Below are 19,907 nucleotides of genomic sequence, written 5' to 3' on the forward strand. Positions count from 1 at the left end.
TCTTTTTTTCTAATAAGTTTTATTTCCAAAAGTGCATTATTTTAAGTCATAAAAATAATTATTTTTCACTTTACTATATTAGTAAACTTAATTAATATTTTTTTTTTCTTTTTTATTATAATTAAGACATTAATATAAAAAATTAGAATAAAATATTTTTTTATTTATTCATAATAATTGTATGAATACATTTTATAAATATATATTAAATATTATTAATATAATTATAATAAATAATTATTTACTTAAAATATATGTATATATAAGTATTATTAAAGTTTTTATATTGTTTATTTAAGATCAAATTATGTTTTAATAGAATTTAATAAAATATATTTTCTGTTTAATTTTATGTCCATATTTAATTTTTATAAATATTTTTTTTTTAAACAATATTTCAAATATATATATAAATATAAAAATAAACTTTTTATATTTAATAAAATAAAATTACATATCCTATACATATTATATATTAAAATTTATTATTAATTATATAAATAAATAATAATCATTCTATATTGATTTTATTATATATATTATATAAATACTATTTATTTCAATATAAAAGAATAATAATAAGAAAATAAAAATTTTATAAGTATAAAATATAATTTTTGTTAAAAAATAAATATTATATATATATATATATATATATATATATTCATATATAATAAATAAATACATAATTTTTGAAATAATTATAAAATAATAAAATTTACAAAGTTTAAATAAAATACACTAATATTGCAAAAACAAATATATAAATAATAAAGAAAAAACTATTTATTATTTCTAAAATTTATATATTTTTACTTTTTTTTATTTTTTTTTTAAAAAAAAGGAAAGCATATTTATTATATATCTTTCATCTTAAACCGTGAGCTCTTTCGAATTTTCTTCCTTCTGATCTGACATAAGGAGCACTTTTGGATCTTTATTATAATTAATTAAATATTTAACAATAATATTAATATTATATACCCTTTCTATCCAGGAGCAAGACCCCAATGTCTATATGCTTCTCTTTCTTTAGGAGCTCTTAAAAGGTGGCAATTAGTTCCAGTAGGTGCTTTAAGGGCGAGTTAGTCGAAAGTTAATACTTATCCACCAGCAGCTAAGATTCTTTTTCTAGCAGTTTCAGTGAATCTTAAGGCACAGACTGTCATTTTGGGTACAGTTAAAAGTCTGGCATCATTAGTGACAGTGGCTGTAGATACAACTATTTTGGAAAAATCTTTTACGTTTTAACAATTCTGCTCAATGATAATGGGAATCTGTTAAGTTTGGAAGTACTTAATCTTTTTAAAATTGTTTTATTGAATTTAGAATCAGTTCTTCTTGTCAAAAATCTATAAAGCTTTTATTTTATTAATATGCTTAAGTTTTATTTTATTTTTTTATATATAGTTTTATTTACCTTCAATAATAATCTAAGATATACATTAGTTGTTCTAGATTATCTTAAAGCGCCTCCGTTTAATACTCTACCTTATTTATGTAAATCGATTGCCTTTATTTTTATTTTTATTTAATATATATTTGCTTGTGAGGATAATTTTTATTTACCATTTTTTTTATTTTTTATTTTTTTTATCTTTTTATTTACTTTTTTTTTTTATTTCTTGCCTGGAATAAAATATTTTCTTTATTTATATTTTTTACTTTTATATTTTAATTTTATATCTTTGTTTTTTTTATATTTTTAATTTTAATTTGTTTTATTATTTGTTATTATTTTCATAAAAATAAAATAATATTTTATTTAATATATATATATATATATATATAAAATATAAATATATATATATATATATATATATATATATATTTATATGTATATTTATATATTTTTTTTTATATAATAATTTAATTTATTCCAATTTCGTTTGCTATTATATGTATTTTTTATTTTATTATTTTATTTATATATTATATAATAAAATTATTAAAGAATACACTCGTTTTTGATTAATCTAACAAAATAAGATTATTTATTTCATTTAAATAATCATAATATACGATAAAACTTTAATTGATATAACAGTTATTAAATAAGAATTAAATATATAATTAATATGTTTAAATAAATTATTTATATAAAAAATGATATATTTTATTTAAAAACTAAAGTTATCCAAATTTTCTATATTAAGAATGAAATAATAATTATTTTCAAATAAAATAAAACAAAAATAAGTATATAATTTAAAGCCTTATAAAAATGATAATAAAACAACAACAACAAAAAAGACATTAAAATTCATGTAAAATAAAATATAAAATTAAAATACTAAATAATTAAATAATAATTATAATAAAATAAACACCTTTTAGCTATATAATAAAAATTATTCAAATTATTAATAAATAATATAATGAACCAGTTAAAATTAATTAAATTTGACATATATAAACTTTGAGCTATATAAAAAAATATAAATTATATTTTAACTATTATTTTTATATCAGAATAAAAATAAGAATTTTATATTTATTTATAATATAATATATATAATATTAAATTTTAATAAATTCTAATTTATTATATAAATGTATATATATAAAAATTGTATATATATAAAATAAAAAAATAATATATATAATTATATAATATACATTAATTGAATAATATTCAAATAAAAATTTAGAAAAATATTTAATAAACCACATCTCCAGATTTATCAAAAATAATAATTTAACATTTTTCTCGTCTTTTTTTTTTTTTATTATGTTAATTAATTTTTTTTCTCTGAGAATTTACATATTTAAGTATTTTCAGTTTAAAAACTCTCTCCAATATTTTTTTTAATTATCTACATGTTTATTTAACGGTTTTTAATTCAAAAAATATGGAAAAAGTGTAACTTTAATAATAAAACATAATATAATATATATTTTGAAAAGTTTATGTACATTTGTATTTATATATACATATTTAATGATGACTAGCAGATTTTCCTTAATTAATATAGAGGCACTATTAGGTAAATTATAAGTTCTTTTTTTGGGTTAAAAATAATGATACTCGTCGTACTTATTGAGATCGGGATTTGATTAAGAAAAAATAAAGGATATAATAATTAGAATATAATGTAAATTATAAATTTTATTTTTTAATGAATTTTTTTTTTTAATTTCAAAAAAAAATTAATGTATAAAAACATTCAAAAATTAATTATTTATATTTAAATATAAAATAAAAATATACAATCGAAAATAAGAATTTAAAATAAAAAATAAATAATTATATATTTAAAGTTTATAAAAAAATATTAATAAATATAAATTAAAAAATAAATAAAAAAAAATTGTAAATTATATAAATTAAAAATAAAATTAAATACAAAAATAATAAAAAATAAAAAAAAAATATAAAAGCAAAAGATATTAAATTAAAGATATAATTCATAAAAAAAAATTTAATATATATATATATATATATATATATATATATATAATATTATTAAATATATATTTTTAAAAAATTTTTTACATATAATAAAATATATTTAATTAAAATTAAAGAAATATTAAAAACATTAAATTTAATATATAATTTATTTCTTAAAATATTTATAAAAATACATGAATTATATTTTTATAAATATATTTTATTTATAAAATATTAAATAATTATTAAATATTTTTTTTTAATAAAAATATAATAATTATATAAATTAATAATTATTAATAAAAAAATTGTATATAATAATAATTTTATTTTAATACAAATATAATAATTTTTGTTATTTTAAAATAAAAATTTCTATTTTTTCATATTTTTATAAATAATTTTCTTATAAGATAAAATCCTAATACTGATACAGCACCAATTGTAAAATATCCATATTAATTAATAAAAGATTCCTAGTTTTATTATAAAAAAAATAATTATATATATATATAAATAAATAATATATATATATATATATATATATTAATATATATATATAGATATATATATTAATTAATATTTATGTAATATATTTTTAATTTATATTTATACATATTTATTTTTATTTCTATTTTTATTTATATAAATCTATATTTATAACTATTAATATTTATATATTTATTAATATGTATATATGCTTTATTCTTTTTACTATATTATTTATATTTTTTTATTATATAATATTCATTTATTAAAAAATTTATATAAAAAAGATTGAATTTTTTATAATTAAATTTTATTTTAAATCCATTATATATATATTTTTTTTTTATAAATATTACAAAAAAATTACCTAATTTTTATCATTTTCTTCTTAAAAAGATTCATTTTAATCAGTTTAATCATTATTTTAATCTATTTAATTATTCTAAATATTTTAATCATTTAAATTATTTTATTATTTTTTATCTTTATTTGGAGATTATTTTTTATCTTTTTAATATATATTTTGTTATTCATTTACATTAATTTATTTTAGTATTTCTTTTTTTTATTATTCTTCTATTTCTTTTTGTAATATTAGTTCTTATTATTGTTTTTTTTATCTTTCTTATTCTTCTTTTAAATTTCTTTCTTTTTCTTATATTTCATTTTAATATTTTTCTCTTTATTATTTTTCAAGTTCTTCTTATTCTCGTTTTTGTTTTTCCAATTCTTATTTTAATCTTTCTTATTCTTATTTTAATCTTTCTTATTCTTCTTTTTCTTTTTATAATCTGGCTTATTCTTCCTTTTCTTTTTATAATCTTTCTTTTTCTTTTTATAATCTGGCTTATTCTTCCTTTTCTTTTTATAATATTTCTTGTTCTTCCTTTTCTTTTTATAATCGGGCTTATTCTTCTTCTTTTTCTTTTTATAATCTGGCCTACTCTTCCTTTTCTTATTATAATTTGGCTTATTCTTCTTTTTCTTTTTATAATCGGGCTTATTCTTCTTCTTTTTCTTTTTATAATCTGTCTTATTCTTCCTTTTCTTTTTATAATCTTTCTTATTCTTCCTTTTCTTTTTATAATCTTTCTTATTCTTCTTTTTCTTATTTTAATTATTCTAATATTTTTTATTCTTCCTTTTATTTTTCATTTTATAATTGTCTTTCTTATTCTTCTTTTTAAATTATTTCTTAAATCTATTTTTCTTTTTGTTCTTATTCTAATTTTTATTTTTGGAATGTTTCCTATTCTTCATTTTCAATATTTTCTTAAGTTTCTTATTATTATTCTTGAGGTTCATCATTTTTGTTCAATTCTTAATTATTATTTTAATCTTATTCTTAATTATTATTTTAATCTTCTTAAGATTCATCATTTTTATGTTTTTTTAAATTTTTTTTATTGGTTTTAGGACCCATTTTATATTAAATGTTTTTTATTTTATTATTAATATTTTTTTTTCTTTTTTTCTATATATTATTTAAAGAAGTTATTAATTTATTTTTTTCGAATATAAATATTTTTTATTTTTGGCTTTTTATATCTTTAGTGTTATTATTATTTCCTTATTATGTATTTATTTTAATTTTATAAATTTTTAACTTGTAATAATTAATACTTAATTAGTGAGTGTATATTAACATAATAAACTTTTATTTTTTATTTTAATAAAATATAAATTATTATAATAATATATAATATATATATTTATATCAAAAAATTATTATTTAATTATATTAATAAAATAAATACTATCATATTTTTTATATAATTATTTTATAAAATAAAAATATAATACATATATATATAGTAAATGATAATTTAATTATATATATTAATTTAAAATAAATTCATAAAAAACAAACATAAAATACTATTAAAATTCTTAGAAAAAAAAAAAAATAACTACAAAAATATAAAAATTCACAAAAAAATTCCAAAAAAAAAAAAAACGAAAACAAAATTAAAAAAAAATGGAAATAATCTATCATTTACAAAGCTATATAACATTTAAAATAAAGGATTTTTTCCAAACTAATATAAATATATCCTAGTTTCAATTACATACTCTAGAAAATAAAATAAGAAGAAACCGTATATATTAATTACATTAAATATCACGTAATATAGAAATTTAAATTCTAGAACATTCCGGTAAAAATAAATAAATATATATATATAAATAAATATATATATATATATATATATATATATATATATATATATATTTATATGTTAAAGGTAATGATTTAAAAAATCTATCAGTATAAGATGTTACCATAGGTGAATATTTAAATGAACATTAATGGGTTCATACTGTAAAATATTCCAAAGATGGGAAAAATAAACCTAAAATATTACTAATTCACGGTTTTGCAGGTAGTGTATTAAGTTATCATAAGATGTTTTCTTTATTATCAGAAAAATATGAAGTATATGCTATTGATTTACCTGGAATGGGTTTATCATCGAAACCTTTATGGCAATTCAAAGCATATGAAGAAACTATTAATTATTTCACAAAAGCTTTAGAATAATGGAGATAGGAAGTTAAAATCGAAAAGCTAATACTAGTAGGACATAGTTTAGGAGGATATATAGGATCTCATTATGCAATTTAATATCCGGATAAAGTTGAAAAAATCGTTTTATTATCACCTGTTGGTGTAAGTGAATTTAATTATGAAAAGTATTAAGAGAAAAAAGGAAAATAATCAGTATTTGACAATTTTTTACATTAAATATTTTAAATTTTATGGTAAAATTAGTATTCTATTAATAAGTAATATTATTTTATTTTTTTATAAATTTTTATAATTTTTTTTTTTTATTTAATTTTTAGAATTTATACATATTTTAATTTACCTAAAGAATATATATTAAAATAATATATGAAATTATATAATTTACCATAATTTGAAGAATCTTTATGGGTTTAATATTTAGACAAATTATTTTCTCATCCAGAAGGAAGTGAAAAATGTGTATTTAATTTATTAAATTTTCATACTTAATATGCTTAAGTGTCTCTTTTTAAAATTTTTTCGGAGAAAAAACCCAAAATACCTATACATTTTTGCTATGGAGGAAAAGAAGATTGGATGTGTAAAGAAGGAGCGAAAAAATTAATTTAAAATTAAATTATAAATGGAAGTTTTACTTAAATCAATAATTTTAATCATAATTTTCCTTTCCAAAATCCTATAGAAACAAGTGAATATTTAATAAATTTAGAATGATATAAATAAATAATAAAAGAATAAATAAAAAAAAAACAAAATAAAAAAAATAATATGTTGTTTAAATAAAATTTTAAATTAATTTATAAAAATAAATAAATCAATTTCTTTGTTTAAAAGAATTATGTCTAATTTTAGGAATCAATTTTTTTAATCTTCTAAAATCTGTAATATGCATAAATCTTTTTTTAGCTTTTCTCCTATAAATGTATAAATTTATATACAATATATACATATATACATATATACATATATATATATATATATATATATATATATATATATATATTATATATTATAATATAATATTTTTGTATTGCCTTAAATTATTTTTGCTTTTTTTTCTTTTAAGATGATGATTTTAAGCACTTTTAAATTTTAATTTTCTATCCCATCTTGGTCCAACCTATATTTATTTATTTTTATTATTTTAATATTTTTTTACAATTTTTATTCTTTTCATTAAAGCTTTATGGGGTCTTTATTTATGTACCCTTAAAGTTTTTCTAACTCCTCTTTTTGCAGATGTATTTTTAGTTCTAAATCTTGTAGATAAAGTACCTTTTTTATATTTGGTTTTGAACATTTTAGGATAATGATCAAATGCGAAATTAAAAATTGGGTTAAACGATAATTTTTATGTATTAAAAATTAAATTATTTTTTATTTTTTGAGCTATTTCTAATTGATTTTTTATTAATTACTTAAATGGAATAATTTTTTTAAATAAAAACATTTTTTTTATATCTTTATTATTTTATTATTTTTTTATAACAAATAAATAAATATATTTTTTAAATAAAAAATAAAATATTTATTAATTATAAATAATATATTATTTAATAATTATAATAAATAATAAAATAAAAATTATGTTTAAACAAAAAAATACATAAACTAATTTTGTATTAATAAAACTGAATGATATAGGTTTAATCATCAAAAAAATAAAAAAAGAAAACAATCTAAAATCGTAAAACTCTAATATAATAAGTACACTAATTATAACATTATAAATATAATAATTGTATTAAATTATAAAAGAACTAAATTTTTTTAACAAAAACAATAGAATAAAAAAAGGATAGTAATTATAAAAAAATTAATTATAAATTTCATATATAAATTATAAATTATAATATTAGATATTTTTATAAATTAAAAATATTAATAATAAATATGTATTATATATATGCATATATATATTTTAATAGTTCTATATTAAAATAATAAAAAAATAATAAATTTATTATATTTTAAAAATAAATAGTAAATAATAAATTATTTATATTTTATTATATTAATATTTATAGATTAAATTAAAATATTTATAATTATAGATATAAAACATCTTTAAATACTAATAATTTTTTATAATTAGAATTTTATTAAATTTTATTAAGATATACTTAAAATTAAATTAAAACGTACTATATAACATATAATTAAAAGAAATAATTTAATTATTATAATTTTTTTTAAAAAAAAAAACATAAATAAATAGTAAATTTATTATATATTTATATTTTTATAAACATTATTTGATAATTTGTATTAATAAAATACAAATATAAATATTACATAATTATAATCTTTTAATAAATAAACCTATATTTTATAAAGCATTCTAAAAAAAATAAAAGATATTAGAACTTTTAGAAGAATCTTATATAATTAATATAAACTAAAAATGTAAATATTATAAAGTAATAGGGCAATCAATAATTATTATTATAATTATAAAAATACAAATAATTAAACTATTTAAACTATTTAAATAATATAAAAAGTTTTAATGCAATAAAAGGTAAAAAAAAGTAAATTTAATGAAGAAATATTAAGAATTAGAAATTTTGTATGGCGAATTTTAATTATTTTTATAATATATATTTATTAAAAATATATATATAATAATAAAATCAAATATACTTTATTAATAAAAAATTATAAATTTAAATATAAAAAAATAATATAAATATATATATATATAAATATAATTATTATATACTTATATATATTTATATATATATTTTTTTAAAAAAATATTTATAATAATTAATTATATGATTTTATTTTAAAAATCTTAATAATTTTAAATTATTAAAAATAAATGCTTATCTTAGTTATTATAATTTTTTATATTTTATATGATGTTATAAATTAATAAATTTACAATAATTAATTAAAGTTTATTATGCTTATTTTATTATTTAAAAAAAAAAAAAAATATTATTATTATAATATATAAAATAATTAATAAAAATAACAAATATAAATTCAAACATTATTATTATTCATTTGATGTAAAAAAATTAATTTATATATATATTTAATTTTACTTTCTTGAAAAAAATTTTAAATATTTATAATAAATTTATTAAAAATAAAAATATATAAGTTTAAATTTAAATGATAGTTCAAAAAAAGCTAAAAATAAAATTATTAAAATTTAAAATAAATGAACATATATAATATAAAAATATTTAATATAATAATAATAATTAATTAATAATTAATTTTTAATAAGATAAATTATATATATATATTGAAATAAAAGAAAATAATAAATATATTTATAAAATTAGAATAAAAATAATAATTTAATAAATTACTCTTATAAAAATATTATAAAATACATTTAAATAATGTTAAATTTCATTAATATTTTATATTAAATATATTAAAAAAATTAAAAAATTAAAAATATAAGAACTATGGAAAAAAAAAAAAAACTTAATTATCATATATATATATATATTTATATATATATATATATATATATATATATATATATATATATACATATATATTTTAAATTTTTATTTATTTTTAATATTATTTTTATAATAGTATAAATTTTTAATATGATAATAAATAAATATACATAGAAAAAAAGAAATAAGAAAAATAAAAAAAAATTAATAAGAATATATATTATATATAAAATAATAAAGAGTTTTAAATTTTTTTTACTCTAAAAAAAATAGAAATTACTTAAATATATAAAATAAGTAAATTAATAGCAAATATAAAAATGGATAATAATTAAAATGATTCATATCCACAAATTTAAGACGAGTCAAATAAATAATAAATAAATACTCAAAATTTAATTAATTAAAGCACAAATAATTAAAGTATTTTAAATTAAAGAAATTAGAATATTTATGGTAACTCAATCGGAAGTTCAATAGGAAGTTTATATGGAAGCTTATATGGAAATTAATAATTTAATCAATTTAGTTAAATGAGTAATTTAGGAGGAATGTATTCAAATTAATAATAATTTAACTAAAATTAATCATTTTAGACAGAATATTAAGGTGTTTTAAACGGAATGGGATCTCTTTTAAATATTATGTATGCAGGAGTAGGTTTATTTAGTTATGGAAAAAATTTATTTGAAATGACAAAATCTATGCTCGGGTTTATTGGATAAAGCTTTAATAATTTAGCTTTTAGAATTTTAACTTTTTCTTATATAAAGAGAGTATTTAATTTTATTTTTGGTGATTTATTGAGAAAAAGCTAAAATTTAGTATAAATGGAAAGTTAATAAAGGACTTAATTTTTTTCAATATTTTTTTAAAAAATTGTTTTTTTTTAAGAGTTTTAACTGGAATATGTATTATTATTTTTTTTTAAAAAATAAAAAAATAAAAAAAAAAAGCAATTTTTGTATTCTATATTATGAAATATAGATTATAGAAAAAAATATAAAATGAAGAAATGGAATTATAAAATTAACTTTAGGTTTAATAATAATTTTAAGATATAAAAAAAGTTGAAATTGATAATATTTTATAAGAAGTAAATAAAGAAAATAAAGAAAATTAAGAATTTTTGTAAGATTAATTAAATATTTTTATTGATAAAGAAAAAGATACTTTAAATAATTTTAGATCAGAGGATTTCTGGAAACATTAAGAAGATTCACAATAAACATTTTCAAATAATAATGAAAATATTAATAATTAAGTTATCATATAATAATAAAATATAATATTAAATGATGAGAATAATTAAAATAAGGAAATAATAGTAAATTAAGATTTATAATAACCTATAATATAAGTCAATATTACTTAAACGGAACCTATTGTAAAAAAATAAATTAATAAAGCAAAACCTTGGGCTAAATGAAAATAATATTAAGAATAAATTATTTTTTTAACAAAAAATTATAATAATTTTATTATATATAGAATATATATGGATGAAGAAATTTTATATTAATTAATAATAAAAATTTTTTTTATATAAAAACTCAAATATTATTATATTTATTAAATAATCTTACTTAAAAAATTGTTAAAAATATATCATTAAATATTTAATTTATAAAAATAATATATTAATAGCTAAATTTAATAAATATATATTTAATTATTATTAAATGAATATATAAAATTTAATGATTTATTAATATAATTATATATAATTTATATATAATAATATATATATATATATATATTTGATTTTTTTTAATATATTAGGTTTTAGTATATACATTCATATCATTTATATTTGTTTATTTTTCTTAAATTTTTATTAAAGTATTTATTATAATTAATAATTTGTAAATTATTAATCTAAGAAATTTTCTCCAATAACTTTTAAAGCTTCTTATTTAGAAATAAACTTTCCTTTAATTCTTAATCTATTTTCGTGAAATTTCTTTTTAATAATTTTTCTATTTACATGATTTTTCCTTTTTATTATTTATATAAAGTATATTAAATATTTTTTTACATTTATAATTTTTTTCTTTTATAATTTTCAAGTTTTTGATAATAAATTATTCTTTTTTATATATTTGTATTATATTTTTTAATAATTCCATTCATTATATATCCATTCTATAAAATTTAATTAATATTTACATCAAAGGATTCTTTATAATTTTCAGGAAGAATTTATTTTATATATTTTAGTTCTTTTTCTTAAATTGAGTATTTTGTTTATAATTATTAAAGTAGTTAAGAGTCATCTAATTTATTATTAGATAAGGGATAATAAGCCTTTGGAAGATTTTAAAATATACTAATAAATTATTTGTTATTTTAACTTGATTATTTTTTATTTAACAAATAATTTTTTAAATCAAAATTATAGTACGAATTGTTTTATTCTATATTATTTTATAAAAAAATAGTATTGATTTAAAAATATTTTTACATTATTATTGAGTATTGTATTTTAATAATTTTATAGTTTCACAATTAGATTAGTCTTTTATTTATTATTTCATTGGAGTTTGATACATTTAATTAAATTTTTATTAACCATTAAAATTTAATTATTGCTCAAATGTATTATTATTTTCATAATTATATTAAATAAAATTATTAATATATTAATTATTATTAGAATTATAATTATAATTATTATTATAATTATAATTATAATTATTATTATTATTATTATTATTATTATTATTATTATTATTATTATTATTATTATAATTATTATAATTATTATAATTTTATTATTATAAAATTATATTTTTATTCCGTAGTAGGACAATAATATTATAAATCTTAATATTCATTATTTATATTACTTATATCATCTATAAAATTAATTTTTTCTATTGAAGGTATATCAATTTTACATTCTTATATATTATTCTATTTATTTATTTTTTTAAAAAAAAAAATTTAAAAAATTTTTTAAATATAAAAATAAAATTAATAAAAATATAATAGAAAAATATTTATATTATATTTTTTTTTTTATTATTTTTATTTACATTATATTATAAATTTTTGTCTTGATTTAAAAAGTTTTCTTAAATATTGTTATAGTATATTTCAATATTTTATGATTAAGTCTGTTTAAAAATATATATACATATATATAATTTTTTTGTTTATTATTATATTTTAATATATTTACATTTATATTATTATTAATTTATTTTGTTTGATTTTAATAAAAATAATCCTATTCAAACATATTTAAGGGTTATTATAATAAATTTTGATTTTAAATATCTAAATCATAAGAACTATTTAATATTTTTGTCTATAAACTTTAATAGTTATTCATTTTTTATTAATATATATATTTTTTTTTTTCTTTTTTTTTTTAAAAAAAATAAATAAATAATTTTTTTTTTTTTCTCTAAAATACTTATAAAAAATAGATTTTAATTACTTAATAAGGTATTTCTATTTAAATCATAAATATATATTTAAAAAATAATTTCAATATAATTATCTAATTTTAAATAATAAATTTATACTTTATATATATATACTTTTTTTTCAAAAATAAAATTAATATACTATATTTTATATTTTTTATAATAAATAATAATTTTTTTTTTTAAAAAAAAAAAATATTTCTATGTTTATAATATAATTGTTTTCGTAATTAATTACGATATAATATAAATAATTATATATAAATATATAAAATAATTATATTGTTTTTAATTAGTTTTTATCATATTTCAACTAAATACTAAATTAGGTATTATAAATGAATTATTTTATTTTAATTTATCTTTTATAGTTTATCTTTTTTCTTAAATTATTTTTTTATTTTCTATAAATTAAAAATTCTTATTATTTATATTTTATTTTCTATTTTATTTTATTATATAATCTTCTTGCTTATAATTTGTTTTTTCAACATTATTTTAATTTTTATTTAAATTTTGCTTAATTTATTACTATTTATCATTAAATTATTATTAAAAAATGTTTTTATTCTAATTATTGTTTATATGTTAATTTTTTTATATATTTGAAATATTTTATTAGCTTAAATTATTATTTTTTTAACCCTATTTTCCTTTATAAATGTCTTTTATGGAATTGTTTGAAATATTTAATTAGTTTTCATTTAATTAATATTTATTTATATTATTGTTTTAATTAATAACTATTTATTAAAATTATTTATCAATCTTTTTATTTTATCTACTATTATTATTTGTATTATTATTATTTTTTGTATTATTTATATTACTATTTCTATTAGAAATTGCTTAATTTATCTTTTTTAAGTTATTTTAAATATAATTTTATATATTTTTATAATTTATCCTTGGACTAAAAATAATCTATTGATTTTATAAATAATTTAAATTATTTTACTTATTATTAATTTATTTATTCATATAGACTATATTAGATTAATTATTTTAAATAAATTTATTTTATTAATTTATATTATTATTATTATTTAAAATTTATACTCTTTTTTACTTTATATTTACATTTTTAACTTAGAATTTTTAATTATTATCATTAATATTATAATCATTTATACTATTATTGTTCTAATTATAATTTTTTTAATTATTTTTGTTTATATTACTAATATATTTGTTATTTTAAATACAAGAAAGTTAGTTTTCATTTAAAAATTATTGTTTTTATTCAGTATTTTCATATAATATGTTATTTTATATATAATTTTTTTAATTTTCATTTCGATTATTGTTAAATGGATTTTTAAATTATAGATTTTATTAGTATTATAGTATATTTTTTTATTATATGGCATATTATTATATTTATTAGTCTTAATTTTAAATTTTAAGGTTTTAGTATTTTTGCTCAAAATTTTAATTATTTAATTGCTAATTTTTATTCATTTAAATATTTGCGAAATTTTGATTGTTTTCTTTATTAAAATAAAAAGAATTACTTATTCCGTTTGTAAATGATATGTTATTATCATAATTATCATATTAATTTATTATTTGGTTATTATTTATTAATATATTTTTATTATTTTAACAATTACTTATTATATTTCTTGTAGTATTTGGCATACTTAAACTTTATTATTGACTTTAATATTAATTTATAATTAATTAATTGTTCTAAATAAAACTATTTAGATCTATTTTAGATAGAGGAATAGCCTTATTTATTATTAATTAAGAAGTTTTTTCATCACTTCTTTTGGTAGATTTCGAGGAGTTATTTCTCTATTTTTTATATAATTAATTTAATATATTATATAATTATATACGCTTATTTATGTTAGTTATCTTTTAATATCTTGCCACTAATTTTCTAGTTATAAAACTGATTTATTATTTACTTCTTTTTTATTTTTTTTATTCATTTTTATTTATATTTAATTATTATTTACATTATTAATAATATTAATTTTAATAATTATAAGTTCGACTTCTTTATGTAAAGTCTCTATATATATGATTTTTTTATTAAGGTTTTTCAATTTAATTTTAAAAATTTCTTAATTGTTATTTTAATATATATCTTTCTTCAGAAAATTCTTTTATTTATATTTTTAAAACATTCATTTTTTTATTTATTTTTAAATTAAAAAAAAAAGTAAAAATATAAATTTAATTTAAAAAATAAATAGATTATATAATTATTTTTTTTTATAAAAAAAAACTTATAAAATTTAAATTATGATTAAGTAAAAATATTTATATTATATATATATATATATGTATATATATTTATATTTATATTTATATATTTAACTTAAAAATTTAATCTTTTTTATACATTTATTTTATATTTTTTTTATATATATTATTAATTAGATATTAAAATATAATAATATTAATTATTTTTTATTTTAAAAAATTAATCATTTACATACTAATAATTTTTTAAACGAGTTTTCCATTACAAATTTTCTTAAAATCTAATAAACTTATTAACATCCTTACATATTATATTCACACATTTATTTGCTTTCTTCCTAACTAATTTTACTACATTTCATTTCCATAAAATCAATAGAATTGCTTTTATTTAAATATGATATAACTAATTCCGCAGAACAATCTTTTTATTCTTAATATGTTGGATCTTTTATTTTTATTTTAAAAAAAAAATATAAATAATTAATTAATTATAAAAAAAAAATACCGATTAAAAAATCATTATTTAAATAAGCAACAGTCTATGAAATCATAAAATCTTTAATTGGAATACCTGAGTCTATTAAAGCTAATGTTATAGCATTAAAATAACACTTTTTGGACTGCCATCTTATTATATAATTGATACTATTATGTCAACTTCGGCATTGCCTAATGAATCTTAAATTATTATATTTTCAAAACTAACTTTTAAATTATGTGCAAATTCACTCCATTCTCTAATAAAAAAGATTTATTATATTAAAAATATTTTATATTTAAAAACTTATCAAATTTAGAAACTTTCCTTCTATCTGTACCACTAAATGGAGCTACATTATATTAAACATTTAAAAAAGAATTTTTATTTTATTTTTTGTTTTCTATTAATTTATAAATAAGAAATATTTATATATAAATAAAAATATAAATATATATATATACATAAATATATATATGTTTTTATATATTATATTAATATATTCTTTTAATACTTAATGAGGACCTTTTACTAAACATATTACTTCTGTCAATCCTTGTTTTAATTTTGATGAACCATCTGATTACTAATTAAAACCTAATACACATTCTATATTTCTAATTTCTAATGGCTTTCTCCCGTCTTCTCTATATTCTTAAAGAGATTAAAAATCTGTATTCATTATTAAATTAATAAATATATTAATTTATTTATTTATACTTATAAAATATATTATTTATTATTATTAATTTTAACTTATTTTAATTTTTTTAATTATAAAACATATTAAACATTTTCTTTATATATATATAATACATAATTTTTTTATTTTTACAAAAATTAATATTTATAAAATATATATTAAAATTTAATTTATTTATTTATTATATATTTTTTTATAAATATAAGCTTTAATGCTATTTTTTCTTATATTTTTATTTATTGTATAATAAAACTATATTATTTTTTATATTTTTATTTTTTATTTATAAAATAATTGAATATGTTTTGTATATATTTTTAACTCAAAAAAGTTATATTTTATAAATTGCTTATTATTCTACGATTCTACGATGTATTAATAAATAATAAATAACTTTGTATTTTTTTGAATATATTCATAATATATTATAATTAAAATTTCTAAACTTTGATTTTAATTAAACAATATATATAAAATAATACATATTTTATATAAATTTTATATTTAAACATGATTTATTGACTTAAAAATTAAAAAATGAATTTCCAGATAATTTTACATTAAAAATTGATAAAAAAAATATATAAAAGTAAAATTTATATTTGATATTTATACTCAAATTAATAATTGTTATAAAAATATAAAATATCTAATAATTAAAATATATAATTTTTAAAAGATATTTTATATCAAATAATTTATTTTTAAATTATTTAATATAAAAAAAAATATTTTATTAAATATTTATATAAAAAAAATAAAGAAAAATTATATTTATTTGTTAATATAAAAATATATTATGTTATATTATAATAAAAAAATATTTAAAATAAAAATAGATAAAGAAAAAAAAAATTTTAATTTGAATATTTATATATTTATATATTTATATATTTATATATTTATATATTTATATATTTATATATTTATATATTTATATATTTATATATTTTTTAATATAATTTTTTATATTAAATATATACATTATACACATATAAAAATTTAATTCTTATTTTTTTTTTTATTTATTATTTAATTTTTTATATATATTTTTTTTTTTTATTTTTATTTTTATATATTATTTAACAATTTATTTATCGTTTTTCTTATATTATATAATTACTATTATTTTTATTTATACATAATTATTTAAAATATTTTTATTTTAATATATTCATTTTTTTTTTCCTTATACTATTTTTAATATTTTTACTCTTTTACTATATATAATAAATATTCAATTTTATAATAATATATATTAAGTTATAAAAATATCATATATGTTTTAGTAAAAATAATTTTAATTATTATAATTATATAATTTTAATAAAATGTTTATATTTTTAATTGAAATTTATAAAATATATATATTTTTTTAGAAAAATGAATCTTCTATATTTTTAATTAATAAGATATTAGAAATATAGAAATAATGTTTTATAATTTTTAGTTTCAAATAATTTTATATTTATTAATTCCTTAAATATCTATATAATTAATCTAATAAAATTTGATATATATAATAATCTGTATATATAATTTTTTTTTTAATAACTTTTTTTATCTTTTAAAATATAATATTTTAATATATATAAATCATGTATTTAAAAAAATTATTTAATACATATAAATTATAATAAATATACTTAAAAAAATATATAATTTTTTCAATCAAATCCAATATCTTGATTTTAGAAATTATTTTATCCATAACTTTTTTTTTCATTATTATTCCTTTAATTACTAAGTAAAGAAGTAAGAATTTCTTTAGTATATTTAAGTCTTTTTTACATTTCCATATTCGAATTATCTAAAGCCGTAGAAAGTGGAAAATTTAATCTATTTCCTTTCTTATCAACATAAGTAACAATTTTTTACAAACTAGAAAGTAGAATTTCGGTTTTATCAGTAAAAACAACTTAAACAATTTTATTTGAAATTCTAAACATTATCGCATGTTTAGATTTTATCCATTTTTTTATATAGACATTATTATTTCCTTATATATCAATATTTTCATAGCTTAGATTTTCTTTAATTATTTTTTCCTTTAAATAATTCCTAAAAAGTTATAAAAGAGTCACTTTTTTTTTTAATTCGGGAGGATTTCCCTCCAAGAAAAATTCCTTAACAACTTCGTCCTTTTAATTATTTACCCTTTCCAAATATTTCACTAGATTACTATTTGGGTCATAAATAATTTTGGTAGAATCATTAAAATATACACCCGTATGTCCATTAGATAATATATATCCTAATCCGTATTTATCAGAATAATCAAACCACTAAGTAACCCATATAGGCTATTAATTTTCCTATTAAATTCCCCCTATATTTAACATGTTATTTTCTCCATTATTTTAGTTTTTTAGTTATAAGGCATTCTATGTATTATTTGTGGATTTAAAGAAATTATTATTATTATTTTTATTTGTAGTAGTTTAGGGTTTATGTGTTTATAAGAATTTGATATCTTTTTATATATTTTCTGTATTTTCTATTATATTATTTGATTCTGAATTTAATTATTTATTAGTTTTTATATTTACTGCACTATGTGTTTTTCCTTTAGATTATTATTAATTATTATAATTTTCTATAAGTCTTATCGGTTATTAATTTATTTTCAAACAATTTCCTTAAGGAAGAAATTATTTCGTAAAAGAAGCCGAAGGAGGACATGTTAAAGTAGAAGTTGGTAGTATTTTTGGTATTTAACCTTGTCCATTTATAAATGGATGTGCCATAATTTCATCTAAACTGGGTCTTTGGGAAGGATTTAAATTCAAAATTTTAATAATTAAGTTTTTAGCCGAATCTGATATAGGTACACTATCAGGAAATGAATATTGGTTTTATTTAATTTTCTTATATGTAGTTTTTACATCTGGTGTTTCATATGGTGGCTTTTTTGTTTTAATAAAAAATAATAAACAAAATTAATTACTTTTCCGATAATTAATGTATAAATAATAACTCCTAAAGACCATATATCCACTTCATATGAATGTCCTTATTTCCCTTCCAGAATTTCAGGTGCAATGTAATTCGGAGTTCCACAAATAGTGTTTTTTTTTCGCCTTCAAATTCCACTTTAGTAGCCAATCCAAAATCTCCCAATTTTATTTCCATTTTTTCATTTAAAAAAAGGTTTCCTAATTTAAGATCTCTATGTATAACTTTTTATTAGTGTAAATATTTTAAACCACTTATTATTTGGACTAAATAGCA

At 12.9% G+C, this 19,907-nt stretch overlaps 4 protein-coding genes across 4 annotated transcripts, besides 79 other annotated features; 1 reads left to right on the top strand and 3 right to left on the bottom strand. All coding sequences in view use genetic code 6, as the record gives it.

Annotated features, from left to right (window-relative positions):
* The first annotated feature begins 192 nt into the window (after positions 1–192).
* Positions 193–232: a microsatellite.
* A 399-nt stretch (positions 233–631) lies between these two features.
* Positions 632–673: a microsatellite.
* A 195-nt stretch (positions 674–868) lies between these two features.
* Positions 869–1,572, bottom strand: IMG5_178620 (hypothetical protein; the record flags this gene model as incomplete). Its single annotated transcript, XM_004027610.1, has 4 exons — positions 869–935; positions 985–1,301; positions 1,421–1,513; positions 1,570–1,572. 4 exons carry the CDS (start codon positions 1,570–1,572, stop codon positions 869–871), a joined length of 480 nt encoding a protein of 159 aa, XP_004027659.1.
* Positions 1,559–1,597: a microsatellite.
* Positions 1,571–1,624: a microsatellite.
* Positions 1,575–1,622: a microsatellite.
* Positions 1,625–1,651: 27 nt separating the features above from the next.
* Positions 1,652–1,718: a microsatellite.
* A 50-nt stretch (positions 1,719–1,768) lies between these two features.
* Positions 1,769–1,851: a microsatellite.
* Positions 1,852–2,061: 210 nt separating this feature from the next.
* Positions 2,062–2,101: a microsatellite.
* Positions 2,102–2,592: 491 nt separating this feature from the next.
* Positions 2,593–2,635: a microsatellite.
* Positions 2,636–3,105: 470 nt separating this feature from the next.
* Positions 3,106–3,138: a microsatellite.
* Positions 3,139–3,265: 127 nt separating this feature from the next.
* Positions 3,266–3,375: a microsatellite.
* Positions 3,278–3,379: a microsatellite.
* Positions 3,321–3,380: a microsatellite.
* Positions 3,329–3,395: a microsatellite.
* Positions 3,396–3,420: 25 nt separating this feature from the next.
* Positions 3,421–3,485: a microsatellite.
* Positions 3,426–3,478: a microsatellite.
* Positions 3,486–3,602: 117 nt separating the features above from the next.
* Positions 3,603–3,745: a microsatellite.
* A 135-nt stretch (positions 3,746–3,880) lies between these two features.
* Positions 3,881–3,956: a microsatellite.
* Positions 3,896–3,967: a microsatellite.
* Positions 3,916–4,091: a microsatellite.
* Positions 3,996–4,072: a microsatellite.
* Positions 3,996–4,074: a microsatellite.
* Positions 4,059–4,093: a microsatellite.
* A 208-nt stretch (positions 4,094–4,301) lies between these two features.
* Positions 4,302–4,362: a microsatellite.
* Positions 4,302–4,371: a microsatellite.
* Positions 4,372–4,495: 124 nt separating this feature from the next.
* Positions 4,496–4,578: a microsatellite.
* Positions 4,579–4,603: 25 nt separating this feature from the next.
* Positions 4,604–4,649: a microsatellite.
* Positions 4,610–4,662: a microsatellite.
* Positions 4,611–4,786: a microsatellite.
* Positions 4,626–5,001: a microsatellite.
* Positions 4,628–4,768: a microsatellite.
* Positions 4,684–4,727: a microsatellite.
* Positions 4,692–4,738: a microsatellite.
* Positions 4,707–4,987: a microsatellite.
* Positions 4,711–4,987: a microsatellite.
* Positions 4,711–5,001: a microsatellite.
* Positions 4,732–5,031: a microsatellite.
* Positions 4,915–4,996: a microsatellite.
* Positions 5,032–5,075: 44 nt separating the features above from the next.
* Positions 5,076–5,123: a microsatellite.
* A 77-nt stretch (positions 5,124–5,200) lies between these two features.
* Positions 5,201–5,248: a microsatellite.
* Positions 5,205–5,245: a microsatellite.
* A 56-nt stretch (positions 5,249–5,304) lies between the features above and the next one.
* Positions 5,305–5,348: a microsatellite.
* A 199-nt stretch (positions 5,349–5,547) lies between these two features.
* Positions 5,548–5,586: a microsatellite.
* A 275-nt stretch (positions 5,587–5,861) lies between these two features.
* Positions 5,862–7,847, top strand: IMG5_178630 (hypothetical protein; the record flags this gene model as incomplete). Its single annotated transcript, XM_004027611.1, has 3 exons — positions 5,862–6,042; positions 6,130–6,558; positions 7,596–7,847. 3 exons carry the CDS (start codon positions 5,862–5,864, stop codon positions 7,724–7,726), a joined length of 741 nt encoding a protein of 246 aa, XP_004027660.1. The 3' UTR covers positions 7,727–7,847.
* Positions 6,049–6,122: a microsatellite.
* Positions 6,057–6,122: a microsatellite.
* Positions 6,679–6,735: a microsatellite.
* Positions 7,131–7,182: a microsatellite.
* Positions 7,345–7,415: a microsatellite.
* Positions 7,353–7,436: a microsatellite.
* Positions 7,848–7,887: 40 nt separating the features above from the next.
* Positions 7,888–7,946: a microsatellite.
* Positions 7,892–7,943: a microsatellite.
* Positions 7,904–7,974: a microsatellite.
* Positions 7,907–7,986: a microsatellite.
* A 364-nt stretch (positions 7,987–8,350) lies between these two features.
* Positions 8,351–8,422: a microsatellite.
* A 674-nt stretch (positions 8,423–9,096) lies between these two features.
* Positions 9,097–9,157: a microsatellite.
* A 434-nt stretch (positions 9,158–9,591) lies between these two features.
* Positions 9,592–9,629: a microsatellite.
* Positions 9,601–9,652: a microsatellite.
* Positions 9,653–9,795: 143 nt separating this feature from the next.
* Positions 9,796–9,834: a microsatellite.
* Positions 9,835–9,869: 35 nt separating this feature from the next.
* Positions 9,870–9,937: a microsatellite.
* Positions 9,938–11,496: 1,559 nt separating this feature from the next.
* Positions 11,497–11,572: a microsatellite.
* Positions 11,549–11,600: a microsatellite.
* Positions 11,553–11,600: a microsatellite.
* Positions 11,560–11,601: a microsatellite.
* Positions 11,602–11,801: 200 nt separating this feature from the next.
* Positions 11,802–11,845: a microsatellite.
* Positions 11,846–11,869: 24 nt separating this feature from the next.
* Positions 11,870–11,907: a microsatellite.
* A 546-nt stretch (positions 11,908–12,453) lies between these two features.
* Positions 12,454–12,605: a microsatellite.
* Positions 12,472–12,622: a microsatellite.
* A 1,425-nt stretch (positions 12,623–14,047) lies between these two features.
* Positions 14,048–14,097: a microsatellite.
* Positions 14,098–15,040: 943 nt separating this feature from the next.
* IMG5_178640 (hypothetical protein) lies at positions 15,041–16,512 on the bottom strand (the record flags this gene model as incomplete). Its single annotated transcript, XM_004027612.1, has 4 exons — positions 15,041–15,075; positions 16,001–16,122; positions 16,280–16,325; positions 16,488–16,512. 4 exons carry the CDS (start codon positions 16,510–16,512, stop codon positions 15,041–15,043), a joined length of 228 nt encoding a protein of 75 aa, XP_004027661.1.
* Positions 15,387–15,436: a microsatellite.
* Positions 15,546–15,602: a microsatellite.
* Positions 15,614–15,663: a microsatellite.
* Positions 16,386–16,430: a microsatellite.
* Positions 16,396–16,462: a microsatellite.
* Positions 16,513–17,307: 795 nt separating the features above from the next.
* Positions 17,308–17,346: a microsatellite.
* Positions 17,347–17,542: 196 nt separating this feature from the next.
* Positions 17,543–17,628: a microsatellite.
* A 57-nt stretch (positions 17,629–17,685) lies between these two features.
* Positions 17,686–17,749: a microsatellite.
* Positions 17,686–17,751: a microsatellite.
* Positions 17,686–17,760: a microsatellite.
* Positions 17,686–17,781: a microsatellite.
* Positions 17,782–18,343: 562 nt separating this feature from the next.
* IMG5_178650 (protein kinase domain protein) lies at positions 18,344–19,582 on the bottom strand (the record flags this gene model as incomplete). Its single annotated transcript, XM_004027613.1, has 1 exon — positions 18,344–19,582. A coding segment is annotated over one exon (1,239 nt), but the record flags the coding sequence as incomplete, so codon positions are not given.
* Positions 19,583–19,907: the final 325 nt, after the last annotated feature.

Source organism: Ichthyophthirius multifiliis (assembly GCF_000220395.1).
Source record: "Ichthyophthirius multifiliis unplaced genomic scaffold scaff_1120509251304, whole genome shotgun sequence".
Classification (NCBI taxonomy): Eukaryota; Ciliophora; class Oligohymenophorea; order Hymenostomatida; genus Ichthyophthirius; species Ichthyophthirius multifiliis.